At 45.2% G+C, this 24,024-nt stretch overlaps 1 protein-coding gene across 2 annotated transcripts in view; it reads left to right on the plus strand.

Moving 5' to 3' along the window:
- PDCD11 (programmed cell death 11) overlaps window positions 1-24,024 on the plus strand; it is a 43,487-nt gene that overhangs the window by 928 nt on the left and 18,535 nt on the right. For both annotated transcript variants that reach the window (XM_061162528.1, XM_061162529.1), the window contains exons 2-20: window positions 1,041-1,153; window positions 2,108-2,239; window positions 3,209-3,376; window positions 4,841-5,002; window positions 6,505-6,628; window positions 7,044-7,225; window positions 10,529-10,636; window positions 11,787-11,993; window positions 12,639-12,763; window positions 12,948-13,008; window positions 13,656-13,802; window positions 15,500-15,751; window positions 16,289-16,423; window positions 16,918-17,112; window positions 18,063-18,233; window positions 19,020-19,239; window positions 20,039-20,188; window positions 20,610-20,725; window positions 22,586-23,127. In XM_061162528.1, the coding sequence (XP_061018511.1) occupies window positions 1,052-1,153; window positions 2,108-2,239; window positions 3,209-3,376; window positions 4,841-5,002; window positions 6,505-6,628; window positions 7,044-7,225; window positions 10,529-10,636; window positions 11,787-11,993; window positions 12,639-12,763; window positions 12,948-13,008; window positions 13,656-13,802; window positions 15,500-15,751; window positions 16,289-16,423; window positions 16,918-17,112; window positions 18,063-18,233; window positions 19,020-19,239; window positions 20,039-20,188; window positions 20,610-20,725; window positions 22,586-23,127 (3,299 nt within the window). In that variant the 5' untranslated portion in view covers window positions 1,041-1,051. The remainder of the gene's footprint in view (window positions 1-1,040; window positions 1,154-2,107; window positions 2,240-3,208; window positions 3,377-4,840; window positions 5,003-6,504; window positions 6,629-7,043; window positions 7,226-10,528; window positions 10,637-11,786; window positions 11,994-12,638; window positions 12,764-12,947; window positions 13,009-13,655; window positions 13,803-15,499; window positions 15,752-16,288; window positions 16,424-16,917; window positions 17,113-18,062; window positions 18,234-19,019; window positions 19,240-20,038; window positions 20,189-20,609; window positions 20,726-22,585; window positions 23,128-24,024) is intronic.

The following is a 24,024-nucleotide window of genomic DNA, read 5'->3' on the forward strand; positions in this document are numbered from 1 at the left end:
TATGTTTGGGTTACTGTTCTGTGGTTTCCTTTTCTTAAGGGTCTAACTTGCCCAAGTAAAAGTTAATTTACTCACACCCAACGAAAGATCTGACACAGAGAGCTCAACCTGTCTTTTAAAATTTAATTCCAATTATTATGCTTTATTCACCTTGTAATCTAGTTGGACAGTTCTTCAAAGAAAGATGAGCAAGCTTGTTAGCAGTTTTAAATATTTTTTAAATTATGTATTATTTATTTGGCTGCACTGAGTCTTTGTTTCTGCAGGCTTTCTCTAGTTGTGGCGAGCAGGGGCTTCTCATTGCGGTGGCTTCTCTTATTGTGGAGAACAGGCTCTGCAGTGCTGCGGCTTCAGTAGTTGTAATGCATGGACTTAGTTGTTCGTGGGATGTGGAATCTTCCTGGATCCAGGGCTCAAAATGGTGTCCCCTGCATTGCCAGGAGGATCGTTAACCACTAGACCAGCAGGGAAGTCTTTGTGAGCAATTTGACAGACGTATTGGTGCTCAGAATAATTGGTTTTTCCTGTCTCCATGATTTTTCTCATATTCATTCTGCTTTCCCCTTTTCATCTGTCAAAATCCTTTTCATCTTTTAACATGCAGCTCAAACATGCAGCATCTTTTTAAGGAAGGCTTCTTCCTCTGCTGAAGCCTCATTATTTTCTACCTCCTTTTTGATAGCTTATAACCTGATCTGTATTTTAGATTATTTGCAGAATTGTTTTATCTTAGAAGTGTGCGTATTCTTTGAAGATAAGGGGTTATGTAGTCATTTGAGTATCTGTGACTTAACTAAAGCTGCTTAATGATGCTCCATTGAAAGTATAACTTACTGGAGAAAAATATGTGAATGTGTGGTTTTGAAGCAAAGACCTTTGGAAAGATGAATTATGGATTATCTGTTGCCTGGCATCAAACCATCCATTTCTTAGTCCTGAATGCTGTCTAGCACACTGGTGCTAGAAGGCTCTGTCTCTTGCCCATCGATCACAGCCTTGACACTAAAGTACATATTACCAACTTTTTGCATTGTTTTTAGGACACTCAAACATGGCAGCTATGGAAGAAAGCTTCCCCCGCGGGGGTACAAGAAAGACCCACAAATCAGAAAAAACTTTGCAGCGATCAGTTGAACAAGACAACTTATTTGACGTAAGTGGTGTGCTTTTTTGGAAAGACTCACAGAACACTTTCTCTCTAGTGTCCTTCTGGAGAATGAGCCTTGTTTTCCAGATAGGATTCTTGTTGAAGTCTATTTTTATAAATTTAACTTGTTAAAGAGTCCATCCCACCACAAGGCTATATCTTTTGAAGCATGAGTGGCATTTATTATATAAGTTTTCAATGCCGTTTTTTCTTTCTTTTTTTGGCCACACCGGGAGGCCTGTGGGATTTTAGTGTCCTGACGAGGAGTCGAATCTGCACCATCGGTAGTGAACGTGCAGAGTCCTAACCACTGGACTGCCAGGGAATTCCCTGTTTCTCATTCTCAGAAACTTACCATGTTGATTAAGGATGGGGAGAAAACAGTTTGAATGAGGTTTGAATGAGGCTCTGTAAAATGATCATGATTTGCATTAGAATTTAAAATCTTCACCTAAAGTAGGTTGTGCTCCAAATGCTAGCGGGACCAGAACTAACATTCAATTGTATGAATAGGTCTATTTTATGTAATCTTTACAACTGTATTGTGAAGCAGAGATCACCATTCCATGGTGGGAAACTGAGGCCCAGAGAGGTTATATAATTCAGCTGAAACCACACAGCTTGTTATGGTGGAGATCTTTGTGACTCTACCTTTTTTATTTTCATGCACTCTTCCAAATTGCTTCTCCCAGTGGGAAACCCCCGTGTTCATCCCTGTCTAGGGAGGAAGAACACAGAAGGGAAGAGGCTTTTAGAATAGAGCTCAGATTGTCGTCACAGGGAGAATTGGTGTCAGGATGGGAGACTGGCCACGAGACAGGAATTAAAGAACAGTTGGGAGTGGGGTGGAGTAGAAGGGTGACAAAACAGGGTGACAGATGAACTGAAATTGAAGGGAAAGGCCTGGATAAGCTACTTTTTATTTTTTTGGATCTTTTCCTCCTCCCTCCCCCGCTTTAGATTTCTACTGAAGAAGAATCTACCAAAAGGAAAAAGATCCAGAAAGAGCCAGCAAAAACAAAAAAGTTGAAAGTTGAAACCAGAGAAAGCAGCAAGTTTGTCAGAGAGAAGTTTGAAATCCTTAATGTGGAGGTTTGTCAATGTTTGGTTTTGAACAAACTCTGATGTGTTCTTCTTTCTTTCCTCTTCCCATTTTTCCTTCATTCTTTGCGTATATATACATGTATATATATCTTATGTCTCTATTCCAGTTTTGTCAATGCCTGTGATCATGGATCGTGTGTTCTTTTTCTTTTTAGCAGCTAAGTCCCTCATCCTGCTGATGCTGTCACGGAACTTGTGTTTTAGTAAATTCATAGGTTAGAATTGACAATACCCTTAACAGTCATTCTGATTCTCCCCTTTCATTTCACAGATGTGGAAACTTAGCTCAGAGAAGTGAAGCAGCCTTTTTATGTCCCTTAAATTTTTAGGTAACTCTGATACTTTAGTTATAAAAAAGAAAAAGCCAAATGATAGTGAAGGGAAAGATACACACGGATGTAGATAGTGAAGGGAAAGATACTTCCAGCCTGCAGAAGTATTTTGTTCCTCCTGTGTGCTACTTAAAAAAAAGTTGGTGCCAACATTAGAAAACTTAAAAATTTTACATTAAGAATGTGATTTCTGGCTTCTTATAGAAACTTGAAAGTGCTGATAATACAAGTATGCACTCCCTCATATTTGTAGCCACACACTGCTGAGTAGTGTTTGTGCCCTTTAGACCTGGCACACACATGCCGGACTTCCATAGTCTCCCCTGGCCTGTGTTCTGCCTTGTGTTGCCTCCCAGGCATTTGAGCTTAGGTTGCTTGGAATAAAGGAAAAGGCGAGCGTGCCCTCCAACACCCTCATGCTGTAAACACAGTGGTATCATTTCAAACTTTAATGGTGCTCAGTCAGAAATATGACGGGTGTATGATATATACACGTATGTTTCTCTTGTAGCTTTTTTATGTCAGAGTTAGGGCTAGAAGCCAGATTCCCCCACCTCCCCACCTCCCTACCTCCCTATTCATTGTTCTCTTCCCTGTTGTACATAATTCACTCTTTCTCTTCTAGTCCCTGTGTGAGGGGATGCGGATTTTGGGTTGCGTGAAAGAGGTAAATGAACTAGAACTGGTGATTAGTCTCCCCAACGGCCTCCAAGGGTGTGTGCAAGTGACTGAAATCTGTGATGCTTACACTGAAAAGCTGAATGAGCAGGTGGCGCAAGAAGAACCCCTGCAGGTAAGGGAAACCTGGATGAAATCTGTAACTGGAGTAAGATGTAAGATGACAGCTTTGCTAAGTGCTAAGAAGGAAAGGTACAAGATACCAAGAGAGTTTATCTAGAGAATTTATTTTTAGGTTTTTAAAATTTTTTTAATAAGGCGACTTTCACTTAGGCCAGGGAACCTGGAAGACTTGCCCGAGGAAGGGATACCTGAGCTGAATGTGAAGGATGAGGGTAGGCTGGAGAAGGAAGGAAGGGAGTTCAGGCAGAAGGAGCCTGATATGTAGCAGAAGACGGCCGGTGTGACTAGAACAGAGAGCAGGGAGAGTGGTGTGAGATGGGGCTAGAGGGCTGGGTGGAGACTAGACCATGTTAAGGATTGGTTTTTCTGGAATCAATTGGAAGCCCTTGAAATGCTCTCATTGAGGTGGGTGATGTGTAGACAGAAGACAGAATGAATCAAAGCAGCATGAGTAGTTGCTTAGGAACTAGTTCAGAGGCTGTTGTTATAGTCCAAGCTGTGAGATTGATGGGAGATTGATGGGCTGAGGGCTGAGGAGGTAAAGTCAGTGCCTAGTGATGGATTCCATATGGATGGCAAGGCCAAGAGACATGTCAGAAATGAGTCCTAGGTCTCTGTTGAGCATGGTTAACAGTTGGCCAGGTCATCTTGAGATAAGAAACCCTGAAAGGGTACCAGGATTGGGAGAGATGATCATGATTTGATTTTTGGTTGTGTTGAGTTTGAGGTACAATTGAGACGACCAGTAAATAGGTGATTCTAGAGCCCAGTGAGATTGCTTTGTGTAAGTAGGTGGTGGTTGAAGCTGTAGAGGAGGAAGAAATTGCTTATAGGGGGCACACAAAGGGAGAAGAGACTGAAAGACTGAACCAGGAGTAAACAGTGTATGTTAGTTGCTGAATAAAAGGAGAGTTGCAGTCAGAAGAAGGTGGGGCCAGTGAGGTAGAGGAAAAATCTGATGAAGGAAAGGTCAGAAGCCGTGAGGAAGTGTTTCAGGAAGGAAGCAGCACCAGAGTAAAATGCCTCGTTAAGGTCATGTGAGAGAAGGACTGGAAAGTGGGCTGTTGCATCTAGCCACGTGGAGGTCATTGGAGATTTTGTTGGGAGATCAAGTATGGAGTGAGGGGGTGGAACGCAGATTGCAGAAAGCTGAGAAGTATGTGGAAGATGAGGAAGTAAACGAGGAAGTACAGTAATTGTAGAAGATTGTTTTGACAAATCATTTTATATCTGCCTGTTGTGTGAAGATGTTTGGAGACCTTACCTGTAATCCAAGACTGTGACATGGCCACAAACCAATGCCTTTGTCGGGGGGGGGGGGGGGCAGTTACTCTCTTCAACTGCCTTTTGGGCTCTGGGAATCTAAGGATGAGAAACCACTGAATGAGGGTCGGGCAGTGAATTCTCAGTTTAGGGGAAAGGTATATATCAGATTTTTCTCACTTGTATTATGCAGGACCTGGTTGGCTTGCCTGAGCTCTTCTCACCTGGAATGCTGGTGAGATGTGTGGTGAGCAGTCTGGATACCACAAAGGGGGGCAAAAAGAATGTCATCCTATCACTGAACCCCAAAAATGTCAACAAAGTGCTGAGTGCTGAGACCCTGAAACCTGGCATGGTACGTATCTGGGGCGAGGGAGGAGGAGTAGGCAACATGCCTTCTCCGTGTCCTGCCTTCTTGGGGTGTCTAGACTACCCTTCACTTTGAGCTTAACTGTTATACATGGGGGTGTGTCTTTTCCTGGGGGAAGATCTCCAAGGTGCTTTGGGTACTTAATGGAAGTTGAAGACTTGAACCTAATCACATCATTCTGGATGGGAGAAAGGGAAAGCAAGCCCCACATTCGCTGGTAGGGGAAAAAAAGATGCCTCCAAGGCACCTTAGCAAGGGTGAGAAAGTAAGTTTTTGAAGTGCCTTCTTTGCTGAGACTTCTTCACAGATGAAGTCCTTTTCAAAAGCCACTGAAATTTGTGGGGAAAGCTTGGGGGCTGCTGTCAGAGCAAGAGACAGGGTAGACAGAGCAGTTAGTCTGTCAGCTGTATTAATGGATACTCCACTACTGATCTCCCAGTCCAGGGGTGGTTCAGGAGATGTGAGTCCCTGCTCAGCACCTCCAAGTTGAGTAGGTGTAAAACACACTTATGTAAACTGTACTCACTTAAGAGGAAGGAGATCAATGTGATCTTGAAACATTTGGTTAGAAGCAGTGAAGTTTGGGCCAAGCCCTGAACATTGAGTAGAATGGGGAACACACCACAAGTAAGTTGTTGGAAATTGACAAGTACTGAGAGGTGGCTGTTTGACAGTTGCTGTTTTAGACACTTTCTCTGAAGACATTTTCATAGCTACCTTGTGAGGCCAGTAGGTATTAGTCTTGTACATTTGAGAAAATAGACTGAAAAAGGTTTACCTGACTTAAGTGGCCAAAGGCCAAATAGGTAGTGATTATTAGAGCCAGATTTGAATGCCACAGTGCTTCCAGTGAAATGTAAAGGAGGTTGGCAAGATTTTTTGGTGAAGTGAGGGGCGTGTTGGAGGTGCTTAGAAAAGACATGATGACAGCTAGAAGGGTGGCTCTGGATTCTCAGTTGTCTTGGCACTGGGGGTGCCAGCACTGCACCCCTTTCATGTATATGACATGAAAGGCTTGCCTATCTTTTGAAAATCCTCTGGAAAGAGAACCCTCTTTGTCATTCCATTAGTCAGCTCCTCACTGTCTGGAAACCATAAGATCTTCAAACCCCAGGAGAGTTAAAGTTGATTGATGTCTTTCCCTCTTCTATCCTTTAATGAGATTGAGGTTGTTTTCCTTTTCTTAAAAAAATTTCTTTCAGTATAGTTGATGTATAGTATTATACAAGTTACAGTTGTACATTAGTGATTCACAACTTTTGAAGGTTATATTCCATTTAGAGTTATAATCAAATATTAGCTGTATTCCCTGTGTTATAGCAATTGAGGTTTAAATTTAAAGGTGGGAGGATGCTTGGGCTTCTGGGATGATTTGTCAAGACCATTGGTGGGGACAGTCATGTTTGGCGTGTTTGGTAGTGAATGTTGGTTATGTGTCCTATGACCGTAGACTTTTGAACTTTTGGGAATGCTTTCTCTTCCTCCAGCTGCTCACGGGCACTGTGTCCAGCCTGGAAGACCATGGCTACCTGGTGGACATCGGTGTTAGTGGGGCCAGAGCTTTTCTGCCACTGCAGAAAGCCCAGGAGTACATTCGGCAGAAGAACAAAGGTGAGGGGAAGGAGAAGGACGAGTGCATGGTTGTGAGGTGGTCTGTGTGGGGATTATGTTTAAATGCCACCATTTCAGTAAGGGTGGAGTGCCAGGCTCACTAAAATCTGATGGTTCAGTTTCACTTTCTCCCACGTAGAAGATTCCACTGAAATTTGGACCCTCAGGGCCTCTGAACCAGCACTCTCCTGCCTTGTTGAGGTTTTTGTATTTTTTTATGTGGTAGTTGATTCTAAATCAGTTAGAGTCATTTCACTCCCTTTTTTGTAGATGGTTTCTTGAAAATTGGGAATATGGGGAGTACTGCATGGTAACTGGACAAGTAGGCCATGGATCTTGAAGGTGTCACTTGAGCCCAAGTTAAAAGTTCTTCTCATAATAGATGTTTTTTCCTTTTGTGGGGCTGGACTTGCAGGTGCTAAATTGAAGGTGGGTCAGTACCTGAACTGCCTCATTGAAGAGGTGAAGGGCAGTGGAGGAGTGGTCACTCTGTCTATTGGTCACTCAGAAGTTTCTGCTGCCACTGCTACTGAGGAGCAGAGTTGGACCCTCAATAGTTTGCTACCAGGACTGGTGGTCAAAGCGCAGGTACAGAAGGTAAGCCATTCATTGTTACTATTATTTTCTAAAATAAAAATAAATTGTATTAAAGTAGAGTGCACACAGTCTAAAATTGTGCTGTCCAGTTGGGTAGCCCCTGGTCCCATGTGGCCATTAGTACTTGAAATATAGCCAGTATCACATGTTAAAATGATAATATTTTGCCTGTATTGGGTTAAATAAACTATTAAAACAAATCTCACCTCTTTCTTTGTAGTTTTTACAGTGTGACTTCTAGGAAACTGAAAATTACATATGTGACTTCAGTTACATATGTGCTGTGGACAGTGCTGACCTAAAGATTAAATGGTATTAATATTAAAAGGCTTCTGATGAAGAACTCTCACCCCATTGAACCTCCATCTTTAATTCTTTTAGCTTATCTTTTAAAGTTTACCTCTATATTTCTAAGTAATATGCTTCTGCTAGATCTCATGGTTTAACACTTTGAGGCACTGAGTTTTAACCCTTTGTCAAGGTAGATGAAATTTCAGCTCTTATTCCTCCCTTCTCCCAACTTTTGATTAAATCATTATTCAGTGTTTAAGTCATTACAACCACATAAATACTGTTTACTCACTGAACTAGGTAATATAATTTGTTTCTTGAACCATTTCCTCCCCCAACCCTGGAGTTGATGATCAGTTTTGTTTCTCTTATTTGCTGAATTCTCTTCCTATCATTGCTTCTTCATACATCCTATAGTTATTTTTCCCTCATTATTTTCTGTATTTTCAAACCCTTTAAAATAATCTTTGTTATTTTTCTTCCCATCTGGAGTCCTTCTACTGTCATCTGGCTCCAGTCTGGTTGCTTTGTAAAGCTGCTGAATAGCTGATATCCAGAGGCTTCCGGTCTTTATCATTCTGGATCCTTCCCCACTCTTCTGTATTGGATAGAACGTTCTTTGATTCCATGTATTTCTCTTTTTTGGTTTACTCACTTGTTTTAATGTGTCACATTCTCCAGAAACATCCTCAGAAAAGCACAAGCATTCATGCTAAGTTGCTCAGCTGTGTCTGACTCTTTGCAACTTCATGGACTGTAGCCCACCAGGCTCCTTTGTCCATGGAATTCTCCAGGCAAGAATACTGGAGTGGGTAGCAATTCTCTTTTCCCAGGGACCTTCCCAACCCAGAGATTGAGCCCAGGTCTCCCACATTGCAGGTGGATTCTTCACCATCTGAACCACCAGGGAAGTCCCCTAAAAGCACATTGGAGGTTAATCTCGACTTAATGTGTCTTGAAATTCCCAAGACCTCTGCCAGGTTTGATGATTCCCCATGGAGACTCATAAGACTAACCATGTAGTGGTCCTCACAGCTGTGATCCCCTACAGTGAAAGGAGACAAAGCAAAATCAGCAAAGAGAAAAGGCCCATGGAGTGAAGTCTGAAAGAAACCAGGCATAAGCCTCTGAGAATCCTCTTCTAGTGGAGTCACAGGGGTGTATTTAATTCCTCTAGGAACAGGTTATGACAACACATATGAATGTTGTGAGGGCTTCTCAGGTGGTGCTAGTGGTAAAGAACCTGCCTGCCAATGCAGGAGATTTAAGAGATGTGGGTTTGATCCCTGGGTCGGGAAGATCTCTTGGAGGGGGATGGAGGCATGGCAACCCACTCCAGTATGCTTGCCTGGGAAGTCTCATGGACAGAGGAGCTTGGTGGGCTACAGTCCATGGGGCTGCAAAGAGCTGGACACGACTGAAGCGACTTAGCATGCACACATGCACGTGAGTGTTGTCTACCAGCAAAGCTCATTGAGGGTTTTTATTTTTATGACTGAATATGAAGTTCATGGACGTTCAGTTGTTTCCACTTTTGGCTCTTAGTAATGCTGCTGTGAAATTTGTGTACAGGTTTTTGTGGGGACACATGTTTTCATTTCTAGGAATGGACTTGCTGGGTCATATGGTAACTCTGTGTTTAACTTTTTGAGGAACAGCCAAAGTGGCTTCAGTGTTCCATATCCTCACCAGCAATTTAAGAGTTCTAGTTTCTTCATATTCTCATTAACACTTCTCCTTCTTTTTATTATGGCTCTCCTAGAAGGGGTGGGTGTGAAGTGGTATTTTGTTATTTTGATATGCATTTCTCTAATGATTAGTGATGTTGAGCATCTTTTCATGTTGCGAATTGGCCATTTATAAATTTTTTGGAGAAATATTGAATCAGAAGTCCTTTATCCATTGTTTTTTATTGTTATGGTAAAAAGAATTCTTTGTATATTCTAGATACACGCCCCTTATCAGATATTTTAAAGTATTTAATTTTCTTTTTCTGGAATTCCTATTAGTATGATGTTGGACTTAATGGATCAGTTCTAATTTTCTTACTTTTTACACTCTGTTTTGATACATGCATGCATTTGCAGCCTACCTTAGGGAGAGGCTCTCAACTTAAACCTCCCATTCTCTATTGAGTTTTTGTTTTGACTGCCATCTTATGAGAGAGGCACTAAAAAACTGCTGGGAAATCTGTGAGCCTGGGTGGACTTGCTGTCTGGCCGACTTGCCTGTCAGGGGCAGGAGCTAGCAGATCATCTTTAAGAAACCTCGAGGTGTCACTGTTAGAAATCCTCTCTGGCATGTTAGATTTCTCTAGAAAGGATCTAAGGATATAAACCTGGCTGCCTAAGAGCTGGATGGCTGAAAGGGGCTGGATGTCTTCATATCAATATCTGTATGATATTCAGAATTTTTCTTAATTCACATTTTCATGGTTTGTGTACTATTCCTGTGTTTTGAATCTGATAACAGTTTCCAAGAGAATAAGTCTCCCACTTTCTATGGAGATGGAAGAAGGGTGAACCCTATAGGACCTGGGGATCTGACTTAGTTTCCCTACCTCAGTGCTCTCTTTTGAGGGCCTTGTCACCCTGCTTTCTTGGCTTTGCGAGCCTCTGGTGGGCGAGTTGCTCGTGGTCAGTAGCTCCCTCTTGCATGCATGTGGATTTTCCCATGTTAGCCTGAGCACATCACCAAGTTAGCAACATCTTGTCCAAGTTGTCAGGCTGGCGGTTCCTCAAGGATCTTTGTGTAAAGTGCCTTCCATCCCTTTGGGAAATCCTGAGAGTGGAGAATCCTCTCAGGCTAGGGGATGTAGTGGTGGTGGGTGAGCTTACTGAGTATAGGAAGAGCCAGTGCCAGGGGTTGTGCTGCCCCTTTAAGAAAGATGATCAGGGTTGTGGGGGGTGGGGGAGAGTTATGGTAATGTGGCCTTGAATGTTTAGTATGAACAGTCTCTCTCATTCCTGATTCAGAGAGATGTTTTTCACAATTGGTTCTGTTTATTTCTAGGTGACTCCACTTGGCCTTACGCTTAAATTCCTCTCATTCTTCAATGGCCTGGTTGACTTTATGCACCTGGATCCTAAGAAAGCCGGAACATATTTCTCAAATCAGCAGGTAAGAAATGTTGCATTTATCTTTTCTTGATTTCACTTGAGTTGCAACCAGTGTCACAGCTGCTACAGGCAGGTCCTGGGACTTGGCTGTATGGGTGTTAGGGGTGGTGAGGAGAATGAAAGGTGTCTTGGAAGGACCATAGGAAACGGTCAGTGATTATTTCTGGGGATTGAGATTAGAATAGGAGCCTGTGAAGAAGAAAGCACCTTGGAATTTTTGTTTCATGGACTCTGATTCTTTTTCTGTCTTGGTAGTGAAACTTTTGCCTTTATAATTTAAAGTGTTCTAAGAAAGTGTTAATATAGGAGAACAAAATGTATGTTTAATATATATGTTTGTCTTCAAAATATGAAAGTGCTATATGAGATGCATGTGAATGTGAAAGTGCTATGGTACACCTGGCTAAAATACTGCCTGATTATGCAGTCAAGTGTTAGTGGTTAAGTCTAAGTGATTTTTCTTCCCTGATCTAAATATTCAAATTTTCTGCAATGATTGTGGATATTTGGGAAGAAAATTCCAATATATTCTAACTGTGAGTTAGAATATATATAGTCACAAGTGTAGAATTTAATTTTTATTAAAAATTCCAAAATGATTTATTTATTTTTTACCAGTAACTCATGCTAATGGAAGCTATAGAGACCTTGTTGGTTTTTTGTTTTTGTTGTTTTATTTTTTAAAGTAGATTTTCCCAGCACCTGGTGATAATATTATTGATTTTTTGGTGAACCTCTTTCTAGTGACTTTGTTTCTCCTTGTAGTCATACTTGTGTACAGAGTTGAGACATTTTACATGCTATGACCTTGTGATCAGAGCAGGCTGTTTCTGGTCTTTCAGATGAGCTTCTGGATACAGTGATGCCAGTGCATGGCTCCTGTTGCATGTGCATTATTAGGCTCATGGTGTTGAGGGGACCCTGATACGCATGATATCCGTGTTCCTGCCCTTGCGTAAGCGTTGATTCAGTCAGACGTAGTTCCTCTGGGGTGTTCTGTGTGAATTTTCCACATGCCGTTTGATTGTACAAACTGATTTTAGTACTTCCACCTATAACTTGGTCAGCACAGGGAGAGTCTTAACCCCTGAAAGTCGGCTCCGGGTGTCTTGTCTCCAGTGTGCGTTATCCTCATTGTGTCCCTTGTCTAGGTACGGGCCTGTGTCCTCTGCGTGCATCCTCGGACGAGAGCTGTGCGGCTGAGCCTGCGCCCCGTCTTCCTGCAGCCTGGGCGCCCACTCACCCGGCTCTTGTGCCCACAGCTAGGAGCTGTGCTGGATGACGTGCCCGTCCAGGGCTTTTTTGGCAATGCTGGGGCCACCTTTAAGCTGAAGGATGGTGCTCTGGCCTATGCTCGGGTAAGGAGTCTCTTTGTTTCATCAGGTTCTCATCACCAGAAGGACTTAAGGGACATGCGTTCTTTTTGCTTCCTTCATCCCTGAGTATTAGTTTCCTATTTTTGAATTTCCCAAACGTGGCAGACAGTTAATAAGAACTTGAACAAAATCTGTTATATTAGAGTACCTTAAAATTGGCTTGCCTTAATTGATACCACGTTGATGATTGGAACAGGAATTAATTAGGATCTACACCAGGGCTTGGTGAAGTTGTTTTAAAGGGCCAGATAGTAAATATTTTAGACTCATGTACCATATGGACTCTGTCCTAACTACTCATCTTTGTTGTAGCCTGAAAGCAACAAGGACGGTATGTGAATGAAACGGCATAGCCATGTTCCAGGCAAACTTTTACTTACAAAAATAGGCATTTCATTGTGAACCGTGATTTATTGACCCATGATTTAGACTGTTCTCTGACTTTATAGAGATTCTGTGGTAGTAAAAAACAGTTTTTTAGTTAGAGCAGTTATTTTAACATGTAATCAGAGTGCTGTTTTTATGGTAGGTGATAAATGTTCTGAGTCATTTGCACATCTGATTTAATGTCTGATTGTCTCCGATCTCTTGCCTATGACTTGTCCTTAATCACTTGGTACTCTGTAGCGCAACCACCTCTCCAATTCAAAGAAAACTTTCAAACCTGAGGCCTTCAAGCCAGGGAACACTCACAAGTGTAGAATCATCGACTACAGCCAAATGGATGAACTAGCATTGCTCTCTCTGCGGACGTAAGTCTGTCCACTCACTGTGTGGGGTATAGAGGTGTGCGTTTTTGTCTGTGGTGCACGCTCACAGCGTTTCCTGTTCTTACTTGGTAAGGGTTCTTTTCCTGCCACTGTGATTTTGGTAGCCCTGAATTTTAGTCAGCCTCTGCCCTAATGTATTTAATCTTGTATTTGCCTTTTGTTCTAGGTCTATTATTGAAGCTCAGTTCCTTTGGTATCATGACATCAAACCTGGGGCTTTGGTTAAGGTAAGACCTCAAGCATGTAATTAGATGCTCTCCCACCTTCAGTCTTTAGTTCACAGGTTAACTGGCAGCTCATTAGTCCTTAGATGAACACGTTTAAAGGCATGCTCCTTCCCTCTGCCTGCTAACTGGGATTTGTTTTTCTTCTCTTGGGTGACTTGAAATTAATTTCATGGTAAAGTCTTGCTAGCACCATGCCACTACACAGAGGCAGTAGATCATCAGTCTTGAGAATTGATGGTGTTTATTAGACCAGGTCAAAAGTTAGTTCTTTGGTAATTTAGCCACCTGGGATATTAGTAAGGAGTCAGTTCCAGTTGCCTCTCCTGTCTGTAGCCACTTAGCCCCAGTGGAGCAGCTCCCCTTTATACATAGAGTTCATTCCTTAGCAGACCTAGTCCTCTCCATTGGAGATGGAACTGGTAAGACAGACAGGAAGATGCTCACACAGAAAGGTGTGAAGGTTCTCATAAACAAACCCTACTGCATCCAGCCCAGTGTGGGGCATGTGCTTTGCCCCTATGAAATCTGGAACAACAGGTAGTTAGCCTAGGAAGCTAAACTTTGAAAGAGAGGTGTGAGATGCTTTGTTGTAAGAAGTGTAGGAAAGACATTCTTGAGGCATCATGTCATCTTCCTTGGATTCTTAGGGCAAAGTGCTGACCATAAAGCCACACGGAATGGTGGTGAAGATGGGCAGGCAGATCAGGGGCCTGGTACCTACCATGCACCTGGCCGACATCCTTATGAAGAATCCGGAGAAGAAATACCACGTTGGGGATGAGGTCAAGTGCCGGGTGAGCCTCTCAAAGGGTTGCTGGTGGGGTTGGCCAGATAGGAAGAGAGCAGTGCTTCGCAGGTGGAGTTCCTGCCTTTCTCCGCAAAGTGACCACATCATGTCTGCGGTGCTGTGCCTGGCACTGGGAAGAGAAAAGTGGGCCCCTGCCTTTGATAACTGTACGGTGTAATTGAGGGTTAAAATATCCATTCCTGAAGGGTGCAGGCCATGTGGCCTGCTGCAGGCTGTATGCTGTGGCCACATCTCAGAACAGGGGGATGAGGGTACGCCGGGGCAGCAAGAATCATTGAGAATCAGTGATGATCAATAGCAGCTACCATGTAACATGTATTCTGTGCCAGTTGCTGAGCTCGGCACATCATAACATTTCATTTCATCCTTAAAATGGCCATAAGAAGGAAGTGCTCTTTTCCTCCTCTTAAATGAAAGGCTAGGAATGCCAAGTGTCTTGCCCAGAGTCATATGGCTAATAAATGGCAGAACCACTTTTCAAGTTGAGCTCTATATGATAATAATGTCTTCTAGATCTCTGGCAGAGGCGGGGCTTGAGCTGGAAAGGATCAGTAGGATTTGGAAGGTTTAGGAAGATCAGGGGGTGTGTCAGGTACAGAAGTAGCCCAAACAAAGCTGTCCAAACTTGAGTGTTTTACAACATAGACCTGAGAGAAACTGCACAGAGTTGTAAAGAGTACACATGATAATACACAGTGCTTAGGGCCTGGTGTATGCACACTCAAGTGTTAGGTTTTCTTATTTTCATGTAATTTCGTTATTGAGTCAACAAAGATACTGGTTAGCCATTGGTACAAAATTTTACAGTAATGGGGTTAGGAAGTTAAAGGAATTTCTCTGCCTTCAAGGAGATGACCTTTTGAGGAATAAGAGGTGGTTGGTTCTCTCAGTCATAGTTTATAGCTAGTACACAGCTGTATTGAGGGGGCTGAACACACAGCAGTACTGAGGACTGAGGGGGTGAACAGATTCTGTCATTCATTCTGTTAGACAAGATGCAGCACTCCAGGAGAGAGAGGGAGCGGAGGCCAGGTAGGAGTAACCGACACAGGCCTCCCTGGAGGTGTGATGGCATGATGAGCGTTGCTCTAGGCCCAGGGGGTCACTTACAGGAGGAGATACATTTGAAATGGAGATGAACGTTCGCTGGATTATCATCCAGCAGGAAGCAGGGAGGATCTACAGTTAAGATTTTTCTCAGAGAGAAAGAGAGAGCAGGTTTTTAGGGACTGACCATGGCCCAGGTCAGGGCTTCCCGGATAGCTTGGCTGGTAAAGAATCTGCCTGCAATACAGGAGACCCCGGTTCAATTCCTGAGTGAGAAAGTTCCCCTAGAGATGGGATAGGCCACCCACTCCAGTATTCTTGGGCTTCCCTGGTGGCTCAGATGGTAAAGAATAAGAATCTTCCTGCAATGCAGGAAGCCTGGGTTTGATCCTTGGGTTGAGAAGATCCCTGGAGAAGAGCATGGCAATCCATTCCTGTATTCTTGCCTGGAGAATCCCCATGGATGGAGGAGCCTGGTGGGCTACAGTCCATGGGGTTGCAAAGAGTCAGACATGACTAAGTGACTAAGCACAGCACAGCACGTGGCCCTCGGGCTCAGGGGGTGGCAGAGACTCCCTCTTGCAGTGGCTTCCTCAATAATGGATGACTTGGTGACAGCCAATATCCTGTCCCTAGGTTTTGCTTTGTGACCCTAAAGCCAAGAAGCTCATGATGACCCTGAAGAAAACCCTGGTTGAGTCCAAACTTCCTGCCATTACCTGCTATGATGATGCCAAGCCTGGTCTGCAGACGCACGGCTTTATCCTCCGGGTCAAGGACTACGGCTGCATCGTGAAGTTCTACAATGACGTGCAGGGACTGGTGCCCAGGCACGAGCTCAGTGCCGAGTACATCCCTGACCCAGAGAGTGTCTTTTACGTGGGCCAGGTAACCCTTCCCCTGGACAGGCTCCTCTCCTCGATGACCCTGGGAACACAGATTTGAAGGAGTAGGAGGGCTGCTTTTTAAGGCATCTGGAAGAGAGCATGAGGGTAGTGGGCCTGAGCCAGCTAAGTGGAGATGGACTGGAACAGAGAGAAACCCTCACAAGGGCTTACTGGTAAACTTAATGGACCTTAGGCCGTCAACCTGGAAGGTGTTGGTCTTCACCACAATACACTTGAGTCACTCCTATCAGCAGTTGTTCTGAGGCCAGTGTCACCACAAGGGGGCACTGTCCTAAATCTAGTGAGTGTGCTGCTGTCTAGGAAAAGTATTTTTAAAACTTGGGATTATACCCCAAAATTCATTCATGTCTGTTTCTCACCCAGAAGGCTGATTCATGGGGATTCTGTGTAACTCTCAGTACGCTTGTTTTCACTGCCTTCTGATCTGATCCAGAGTCTTGGGGGCTCTCCCAAGGCCTGTGCGGCACTGGTGGGGGGTACCTCTCTCCAGGGCCAAGCAGGTGTGGTTTCTCACCAGGTGGTGAAGGTTGCGGTGCTGAACTGTGAGCCGTCCAAGGAGAGGATGCTCTTGTCCTTCAGGCTGTCGAGTGATCCCAAGCAAGAGTGTGAAGGACAGAGTCAGAAGAAAAAGAAAGCTGTTAGTGCTGGGCAGGTACCTGACTTCTTCAGACAAATTATTTTAGTTACAGAAGCAGAGAGCAGGGTGCCACTGACACTGGGGTCCTGGCACCCTTGGAGGGGGGAGCTCAAAGGAGCTAGTTACAATTCTGGGGCCGTGTGTCAGAGCACAGGGACGCTGTTTAGGAAAGGAGAATGCTGCTGCAGCTTGGCTTGGTCTCGGCGTGCTGCTGTCCTCTTCCTCTGTGGGCTCTGGGCCAGCGTGCAAGGCTGTCTTTCCCTTGGGACCCATTGGACTTGGGAGAGGAGCGACCTGAGCAGCAGATGGGTCCTGCTGTGTGTGTGATGTGTGTGCCTGCCGGGTCTTTGGGAGCATGGAGTAGGAGTGGGAGAAAGCTGCTTCTCTGATCTCGACCTCTCAGTCATCCCTGGTGCTGGAATTTGATGCCTCTGATCTCCGCCTGACCCACACAGGCTGCTCTCTTCCCAAGGCAAGTGCTGTATTTTTGTTTTTCTCTCCCTGAGTAGTTGGTGGATGTGAAGGTTTTAGAGAAGACCAAAGATGGGCTGAAGGTGGCTGTCCTGCCCCACAACATCCCTGGCTTCCTCCCCACGGCTCATCTATCGGACCATGTCACCAACGGCCCACTGTTGTATCACTGGCTCCAGACAGGCGACACCCTGCACCGGGTCCTGTGTCTGAGCGCGAGTGAGGAGCGGATTGTATCCTTTACTGGGCTGTAGGGGTGACAGAAGTGGAGGTGGGGGAGTGCTGCGCCTCTGGGGAGGGGCACAGGGGACCTCTAGGTCAGGTTCTGCTCTTAGTTGGAAACTCATGGGAAAGAAGTGGGTTCTGCCTCCAGAGGTACACCCATCCATCGAACCACAACAGTGGGCAAGCCTGCACTTTGCCTCTGTTTCCCTGGTCGTAATTAGAGCAAGACTGAGGTGCTGCTTGCAGATGCTAGTGGTCAGCACAGAGTGGGAGTCCAGGGTGTTGGGGAGGGGGCCGCGTGGCATACTGGGCCCGCCGGGACACCCCCAGTGGCACATCCAGCCTTCTCAGGGCACTTAGTGCTTGGCCCCGAGTGGGAGCAGTTAGTCAGTACCTGCTGTCCTCTTTCCTTCCCTCTCCCTCTCCCCTGCTGAGATACGGGTCTCAGAATATTCCTTTTGGTCTTGGTGTGGCAGCTTAGAAGGAAGACCCTGCCTTCTTTCTCACAGAATGTAAAATGAAATCTCCTCAGAATGAAGATGGACAGAGGAGGTGCAATAGGGTTGGTTGGTATAAGATGGAGGGAGGAGGGTGGTGTCGTGGCTGATCCAGCTGCCACGCCACAGGAGATGAGCCATTCTCTTCTGGTCCCCTCTGGTAATCTGGAGGTAAGTTGATAAGAAAAGGGATGAAGCAGTGATTCCCAGACTTCAGTGTGTATCAGAGTCACCTGGAGAATTTTGGTCCAGCAGAGCCTGCTGTCCCCATTGCCCCCACCCCGTCTGATTCAGCCGGTCTGGGGTGGTGCGTAAGGGTTTGCCTCAGGTTGCAGGCGATGCGGTGGCTGCTGGTCTGCACACTCAGAAAATCACTGTGGTAGAGAGAGTAGGGAAAGGAGACGGGAGAGGTGGACAGTGCATCTACCCTTTTTGGAACATTCCTTGATGAAGTCCACTAGCTCCTTTGCAGGAAGCCAGCCTTAGTCTCTGCAGTAGAAGGTGGCCAGAATCCCAAGAGCTTCTCAGAAATCCATCCTGGAATGCTGCTCATTGGTTTTGTGAAGAACATCAAGGACTACGGTGTGTTCGTTCAGTTCCCCTCAGGTCTTAGTGGACTGGCCCCCAAAGCTGTAAGTTCAGCTTCCTGCACAAGGGCCTTTGAGGGGAGACAGCAGGGTCACAGACCCGGAGGGTTGGTGGGGAAGAGCAGGATACTCTATATTCTCTAGAAACACTCGCAGGGGCTTCACATAAAGGTGCTGGCTGAGGAGGAGCGGAGCTGACATTCCATCTGCACACTCCTCTTGCCCATTGTGTGTCCTGGCTCAGGGCTGTGTCCTGGAGGAAGGGGTAGCTTTTCCACTTCATGCTGTAGCGTTGGGAAGGTCATTGGATGGTCAGCTTTTACAACTGGAGAGGATCCTAGAGATCCCATAGGATCACTTAGGCCTACTGCATACACTGAGACCCAGAGGGCAAGGAAGTCTTATCAAAGCCCGTGTAAGATAATGGAGAGCAAAGGGCGCATCGCTCATTCCTGTCACAGACAATTCATAAATCTTTCTTCCCTTCCCTCAGTGTGTTTCCCTCATGTCTTACCTGGGCAGGTCTCATTTGCGTCTCCTGCCAAAACAATTTTAAAGATGGGAGCAGAGGGGAGGGCCCCAGAAGCATGCATAGTGAGGGGCAGAGAGTTGCTCTGGGCCTTCTTAGCTGGGTGGCCTTAGAAGGCTGGGTTGGCAGCCAGGGGCGCCTCCTGTGTTTTTACGGAAGGGAATAGAGCTGTACTCAGAACTGGAGGTACTTTCTTGGGGTACACCTACTGCCTCACATACTTCTTTCTGGGTGTTTCAAGGGGGGTGTTCTAATAGAGGCATCCTTTCCTTTGTTCATTTGTGCTTGCTTCTTCCCTTTAGATCTTGAGTGACAAGTTTGTGACCTCCACAAGTGACCACTTTGTGGAGGGGCAGACGGTGGTTGCGAAGGTGACCAACGTGGACGAGGAGAAGCAGCGGATGTTGCTGTCACTGCGGCTGTCGGACTGCACCCTGGGGGACCTGGCCACAACCAGCCTCCTCCTCCTGAGCCAGTGCCTGGAGGAGCGGCAGGGCGTCCGGAGCCTCATGAGCAACCGAGGTGGGGGCAGTAGGGCAGACAGTGAGGGCCAGGGTGGAGCGTGTGGAGCCTCCATTAGGCCTCTCTGTTCCGATGAGTTGTTTGGCTCCCCCGATATTTAAAAAAACAGGGTTAAACTTTTAAAAACTGAATAGGACCTCTGAAAAATGCACAAATCTGTTAGGGTACTGCTCAGTAAATGTTTATAAAGTGAACACCCCCATTTGACTGCCACCCAGATTCCGATAAAAGATCATCGCTGTTATCCCAGGAGTTGCTGTGCTCCCTCCCAGTCCAGAATCCAGATTCCCCTAAGTTCTGTGGCCGCAGGTTTGCATTTGTGTGAATCCATTCACCCCTTCACTTTCTGTTCCTTTATTCATCACGTGTGGTGAGTGATAAAATGGAACCAGGGACCTGCTGGAGGACTTCGTGGGGGTTATTAGTCTGATCTTCCTAAGTGTTGAACATTGTGTAGAATTGTTGGAACCCTGATGGGATTTGGGAATAAGAAGCTTGAAAGGGTAGCTTCCAAACAGAAAGGATGAAAATTCCAAAGCCAAAACAAAGCATGTGTTCCTGACATTCATTGGCTATTTCCATGGATTGTGGCCAGGAGAGATTAGCAGGGGGCATAGGTCTCTCTGCCTGTGATGGGAGTGTTCATGGATATCAGACATTTTTACCAAGAGTGGTTTTATCTTCGGTGTTTCCAATGCAGAGCATTGGAAATGTCCTCCATATGGCAGCATATTTCCAAAGGAAAAAGAATGGTGAGTGTTCATCTTGTTAATCCCTGTTTCCTTTGGCTTTTTGTCAGACTCTGTGTTGATCCAGACTTTGGCTGAAATGACCCCTGGAATGGCCCTTGACCTGGAGGTGCAGGAGGTGTTGGAAGACGGCTCTGTGCTGTTCAGTGAGGGCCCTGTGCCCGGCCTGGTCCTGAGAGCCAGCAAGTATCATCGGGCAGGTGAGTACATCTCCCTCACCTGTCTCGGTTGGTAGGGGAACTGTTTGCCCATTGCTTCCTCTGCTGGGTACAGAATTTCCAAATATATAGGCTAGATGAGCTGATTCAGTAGAAGTTTTTGGCATGCTTATCTTGTGTAAATGCAAATAAAGACAGCAGCAATACTAAAGAAGGTTTAGGTATGAGTCCTTTTATTGTTGTATTTGGGTGAATCTAGATTTTTATTTATCAGGTTGTATAAATTGACACACTTGAGTTATGGGAACTCAACCCTAGGCTTCCCTAACCCATATAGACCTAGGACATAGGTCCTCTTCTGTTTTGTGTCTAAGGGCTGCAGGGCGGTTGGGGAGATGCTGTCGTCTTCCCCCCGCCCTCGCTCCAGGAGGGTGATCCCATTGTGTGTGGTTCTGCACTGCAGGGCAGGAGCTGGAACCTGGGCAGAAAAAGAAGGCTGTAATATTAAACATTGATATGTTGAAGTTGGAAGTACATGTTTCCCTCTGCCACGACTTGGTGAATAGAAAAGCTAAAAAGGTAAGCTTGTTGATTGTGGACTTCATTCCCATGATTTCAGAGGCACTAACACCCCTTCAATCCCACGTGCTCTGCAGATGCTTGTAGACAGGGTAACCGTGCCTGGATTTGTTTGGGTCATTCCCAGGTGTACCTGTCGTTCTGGTGTGCTTGTTTTTTTTGTTTTTGGTTTTTTGACCAAGCTGCATGGCTTGCAGGATCTTGGCTCCCTGACCAGGGATTGAACCCAGGCCCTGGCAGTGACATCATCAGGTCACGACCATGTGACAGCCTGGGAATTGCCCTGGTGTGCTCGTTAGTAGCAGTGACTTTCGCTCTAGTTCAGGAGGATGAATCACATGGTCACCCTGATTAGGGCCAAGCTGGTGTCATAGAGGAGAGCAGCAGCAAGGGTGGTAACTGTAGGACTCTGATGGATTGAGGAGTCCACGCCAAGGAGTGGAGACCTCTGTCTGCTTGTTGCCATGTGAGAGCATCTGGGTTAGTGTTGCTAAGGCATTGAATTTTTTTTTTTTTTTTTTAAACATGATTTTAAACATTCATACCTTATTCATTTCTAAATGTCAAGAGTTATTGGTAGACTTGAAAACACTTTAAAAACAAGTCCTTGGCCACCTCCAAATTATTCCTGGTGACCTTAACATCCCTCTGGCCATAGTCTTGGGATAGAGGGCATATAAAAAGTCACCATTAAGGCATTGAATTTTAAGAGAAGGCAGAATTTAATTTTTTTTTTTTCTTTTAAATAGGTGTGGGAAATGTTAGAAACTCTTTCTTAAACATCATGTGAACCAAACAGAACTACTGTGTGTAGTCTGACTCCAGGCTATTCATTTGCACCCGCTCTGTCCACTTTGTGTGGGCAAAGAATAGCTTCAAGAAAGCTCTCAAAATGAGTGGTATTTTCTCTTCAGGTGGCACATATATTTCATCATTTTCTGAAGTACTTATTAAGCTCCTCATTGCACAGGGTATGCTACAGAGGATTATATAGATGTAATCCTTAACCTCTAGTTGCTTCTAATTTTGAGACTTTGAGACACAAAGAGAAATAGCAAGCAGTATTAACCCCTCACTAAGCTTTCTAACAGGGCTTCCCAGGTGGCACTAGTGGTAAAGACCCTCCCTGCCAATGCAGGAGACATAAGAGATGCAGGTTCGATCCTTGGGTCGGGAAGATCCCCTGGAGGAGGGCACAGCAACCCTCTTCAGTATTCTTGCCTGGAACATCCCCATGGACAGAGGAGCCTGGTGGGCTGCTGTCATAGGGTCGCAAAGAATCGGACATGATTGAAGCAACTTAGTATGCATGCATACGAGCTTTCTAGTAGGTCCCTGTTCCATTTTATCATCTGAGTGAAGCTGGCGCTCGTGTAAAGGCATGAGCACATGTTGAATGATGGGGAAGGATAGGCTACATCCTCGTACACAGTAAGCTGTCGGTAACGACTCTCTTGTTGGCTGAGTGAAAACGTTGGCTGGAGAGCTGCAGGACTAGGAGAGCAGGAACCACAGTGTTGTGTTAAAGCTGGAGAACTGTTAGCGGTCACCTGGCTGTACATCAGAGTCACCTGTAAAGTTCTGCTTTTGCCAGTTGTAGGATAGGACTAGGAATCTGAGTTCAAAACAGAAGCTGACTCCAGGCGATCCTGACATAGTTCCTTGAGTGTGATCATGTTGACAGCCTCAGAATAGAGGAGGGAAAATGGGTCCAGGGAGTGGAGGCTAATTTGTTCCAGTTCACGTGAGCCTTGGGTCCCTGGGACTCAGAGGGCTTCCTCAGTCACACCCTCCCCAGTGGGTGAGGAATGAGTCCTTGTGCTCTGTAAGAAGCAGGGATGTCGGTTTTCTGTTTTCCAGCTGAAGAAAGGCAGTGACCTCCAGGCCATTGTGCAGCACTTGGAGGAGTCCTTTGCTGTCGCCTCCTTGGTAGATACTGGCCACCTTGCAGCTTTCTCCCTGACCTCTCACCTGAACGACACCTTCCGCTTTGACTCAGAGAAATTGCAGGTGGGGCAAGGTGTCTCCCTAACCCTCCAGACCACAGAACCAGGAGTGACTGGTCTCCTTTTAGCCGTTGAGGGGCCAGCTGCTAAGAGGACCATGAGACAGACCCGGAAGGACTCAGAGACAGTCGACGAGGATGAAGAAGTGGATCCAGCTCTGGTTGTAGGGACTGTAAAGAAGCACACCCTGTCCATTGGGGACATGGTCACGGGGACTGTCAAGTCCATTAAGCCTACGCATGTGGTTGTGACCCTGGAAGATGGCATCATTGGCTGCATCCATGCCTCCCACATTCTAGATGATGTTCCAGTGGGCACATCTCCTACTGCCAAGCTGAAAGTTGGGAAGAAAGTCACTGCCCGAGTGATTGGTGGGAGAGACATGAAGACCTTCAAGTATGAAAGCTTCGGGCAAGGGGCTGGCTTTTTTTTTTTCAGCTTTGTTTTTATTTATGCAGAGGGTCTGGCTTTGAGGAGAGCTTGTTGTAATTGTGGGAGAAGAGATGGAAACTGGGGCAGGTTCCCAAAATTGTGCATATGTCAGATTTTCTTTTAGTTAACCAAAATATTCACCAGAGAGTCCCTTTGTCTCTCTTTATTTTTTTTAATGGTGTATAATGTAGTGGTAAGAGCATTCATTTAAAGTCAGATCTGGGTTGAATTCCAGATTTGCCACTTAAAATTACATGACCACGAGTTAAACAGTTCCTTAGCTCTCAGTTTTATTTTCCTAATTTATAAAGTGAGAGTAATAGTAGTGACATCACTACTAGGGCCATCGCAATCATTGGAAAAAGAACACCTAGTGTGGAATGTTCCTGCTGGGTTGTCTGACACATAGTTATTGCTCAGTATATATCAACAGTTACTGTAATCCACTCTCCAGTACATACCTTAATTGTATTCATTTACTTTAAATCGAGTCACAGTATGTTATTGCTGCAGAAGTTCATGCTATGAGAAAACCAAAAGAAGAATTCTAAGTCTAGCCAATAATTTGCATATTAATTTCAGTACCTGTGGGAACTTCAGTAGGTCATTTATTCTCTCTAGACCTCAATTTCCTTCTTTTTAGAATGAAAGAGTTGGAGTATATTGTCTGTAAGGAAAATTCATTTCAGCGTTTAATATGATAATCCCAAAAGATCAGATGAGTTAATTTCTGAACGTTTACTCAGACATTGAGAATGGAAACCCTCAGGCCTGACGTTACCAGTGGGCGGTGTGGCAGTGGAATGGTTGGTTTTTTAAACTCGGTTGAGTGGGAAGTTAGAAATTCTGATCTCCAGATTA

This window comes from Dama dama, chromosome 15 (assembly GCF_033118175.1).
Source record: "Dama dama isolate Ldn47 chromosome 15, ASM3311817v1, whole genome shotgun sequence".
Taxonomy (NCBI): Eukaryota; Metazoa; Chordata; class Mammalia; order Artiodactyla; family Cervidae; genus Dama; species Dama dama.